The following is a 2,312-nucleotide window of genomic DNA, read 5'->3' as shown; positions in this document are numbered from 1 at the left end:
TTATTTTTCCGTCCTTATGTTGGTCCATGTACTACGAGATTACTTTAGTTACTTTATTAACCCCGAAATAAGCTATTTTAACTATGTAAAAATATGGGACTTTACAATTAATATTTACAATTATCCACATATTAAGCCTGATTAAGTGTATACATAAAATCAATCATACACATAATTATTTTCAATGTGCTTCACATTTTGTCCTAATAAAATTTCCAAATTAAAAATAAACTCGAAAGTATCCAACTCTAATACATTCCCTCCATGTAAAGTGTAAACCATAAACAACCTCCCACTAACATAAACTTGAGGTATCGAACTCTAATACAACTACATGGACTCCAATAGAAAAGAGAAATCGGTGCATGTATTTTCTATTTTTTTTTTCTCTCCCAATTGCTTTCTATTGTCCAAATTGATGGCCATCCACATCCAACCATCGAGGTGCTATCATCCTGCATAGAAACTAATGGAACATTGGCAAATGCTGTTAGGAACTTTTATTAGGTAGGGGTATTAAGGGGGTCGAAACCAGAGCCTATTGAGTTGAATCCAATTTCTACATTTTTTCCACGAAATACAATAAAAAAAGGAATGCAGGTTGAGTCATTTGGATGGTTTGGATCATGACTCGTTGTTTATCCTTGTTGACCCAACACATTTTGGCATTCAAACAAACTTAGGTTGAGTCACAACCTATTATTATTGATCCAATTCTAAAATTCAAAACAGAAAAAAAGATTCAGACACTAAATTTGAGTTTATACATGATCATAGAAAGGTAGAAGAGATTAAAAATTAGAACTCGTAAAAAGAAGAACACTTTGTTAGAGTGGAGGCCCACAAAACCAAAAGGATCCACACACAATCACTCCATAAACTCTTTGTTCTTTTTCTCCTACTTTACTAGTACTAATATGATACCACTAATAACTTTTCACACTTTTGCCAAGAATGCAACCTAAACTTCTCAACATCTAACGTGGTCAATAATAAAGTTTCAACTCAACAGATCATCGTTCATGGAGTTGATATCTTATTGGCAAAACTGTTTACCAAAGCCAAAGCGTTGCTAGTCACCTCCTTCACCTTCCCTACACGATCACAGACATTCAATTTCATTGGCTCGTCATCAGTAACATCCTCAAATCCATCGGTGCAAGTGTCCTCATTAGTTAAGGCTGCACTCATCCATGTCTGAACGTTACTCATCTGAAACCTCAACGACTCGCTGGAGCCACCGAGCCTACGCATTTGACTCAATGAATCACGTATTTGGTCAACGGCGTCGCCGAAAATCGAGAAGCAATCATGGAGTGCAGCTACAACTCGTGGTTGCGCTCCATAGACAGCTTCGCGGGAAAGGTTGGAAAAGAAAGCTGCCGTGCGCTTGGCTTTGGCTAGGCTTACTCCGACGGCTACACGAGCTAGTCGAGCGGAGTCTTGTTGTACTGCGGTGGCATAGTGATTAAGTGAATGGTAGCAGGTGGCAGGATACATGGTGGTTTTACAACTCGAACGAATATAGTTTGTGTCAGCTGAGACAAATCCAGGATTTAGAGGTCGGGGAGCATCAGGAACGACGGCAACTGATGAAAATGCGGTAGGGTCAAGGAGAGCAAAAGAGGGGACAAGGAGGAGGTGGAGGAGAACGGCGGCGAAAAGGACGAAAAAGAGGGGAAAAGGACGTGGGGTTTTCATGGTTTATGTTCTTTTGTGTTTGGCTCTTTTTCAAACATGCAGTACTTAAAAGCATTATGAAGAGTCCTTTGATCTCATGTTTTTTAGGCTGTAGTGTTTTTGGTTGAAGTATGCGAGCTGACAGATATAGGCAACTGGTCTTGAGGTAAAACGACATTTCTATCCTAACAACCATGTGTAACGTGTTTATTGCAAAAACTGTTTGTTTTTATGTTTTATTTAGATCTCCAACCTTATATGTTCTCTTGAACTTTTCTACTACTTAATACTTCATTAGTTTCAATTTAAATGATATATTTCGCTGAGCGAGAATTAGAGTGTATGAAGTTTGATTAATATTTTAAAATATATTTTTTTATCATATTGACATTGGAAAAATTATAACTTATACAGTAATATTTTTCGTATATATAGTTTTTGAATATCTAAATTTTAATTTTAAAATACCGAGCTGAGCTAATCCAATTTAGTTTCGAAATTTAGTCAAATTAACTATCGATAAATAAAATGTGTCATCTAAATTAAATTAGATGGATGACTTATCTAATGGCCTTTCTATCACATTCTTTACTTTTCATATAATTATGTAAGACCATATTCTACTATTCAAA

The 2,312-nt window shown here is 36.2% G+C and overlaps 1 protein-coding gene across 1 annotated transcript; it reads right to left on the bottom strand.

The window, feature by feature from the left end:
- Nucleotides 1-768: 768 nt before the first annotated feature.
- On the bottom strand, nt 769-1,829 carry LOC107768231 (21 kDa protein-like). The gene has a single exon (XM_016587337.2). The coding sequence runs from the start codon at nt 1,699-1,701 to the stop codon at nt 1,021-1,023; it is 681 nt and encodes a 226-aa protein (XP_016442823.2). The 5' UTR covers nt 1,702-1,829; the 3' UTR covers nt 769-1,020.
- Nucleotides 1,830-2,312: the final 483 nt, after the last annotated feature.

The sequence above is a fragment of the Nicotiana tabacum genome, chromosome 12, assembly GCF_000715075.1.
Source record: "Nicotiana tabacum cultivar K326 chromosome 12, ASM71507v2, whole genome shotgun sequence".
NCBI classification, from domain to species: domain Eukaryota; kingdom Viridiplantae; phylum Streptophyta; class Magnoliopsida; order Solanales; family Solanaceae; genus Nicotiana; species Nicotiana tabacum.
This window is presented reverse-complemented; position numbering and strand designations above follow the sequence as displayed.

Excerpts from the sequence above, each read along its gene's own strand:
- LOC107768231 (XM_016587337.2), bottom strand. The coding sequence starts at position 1,701 with ATGAAAACCCCACGTCCTTTTCCCCTCTTTTTCGTCCTTTTCGCCGCC.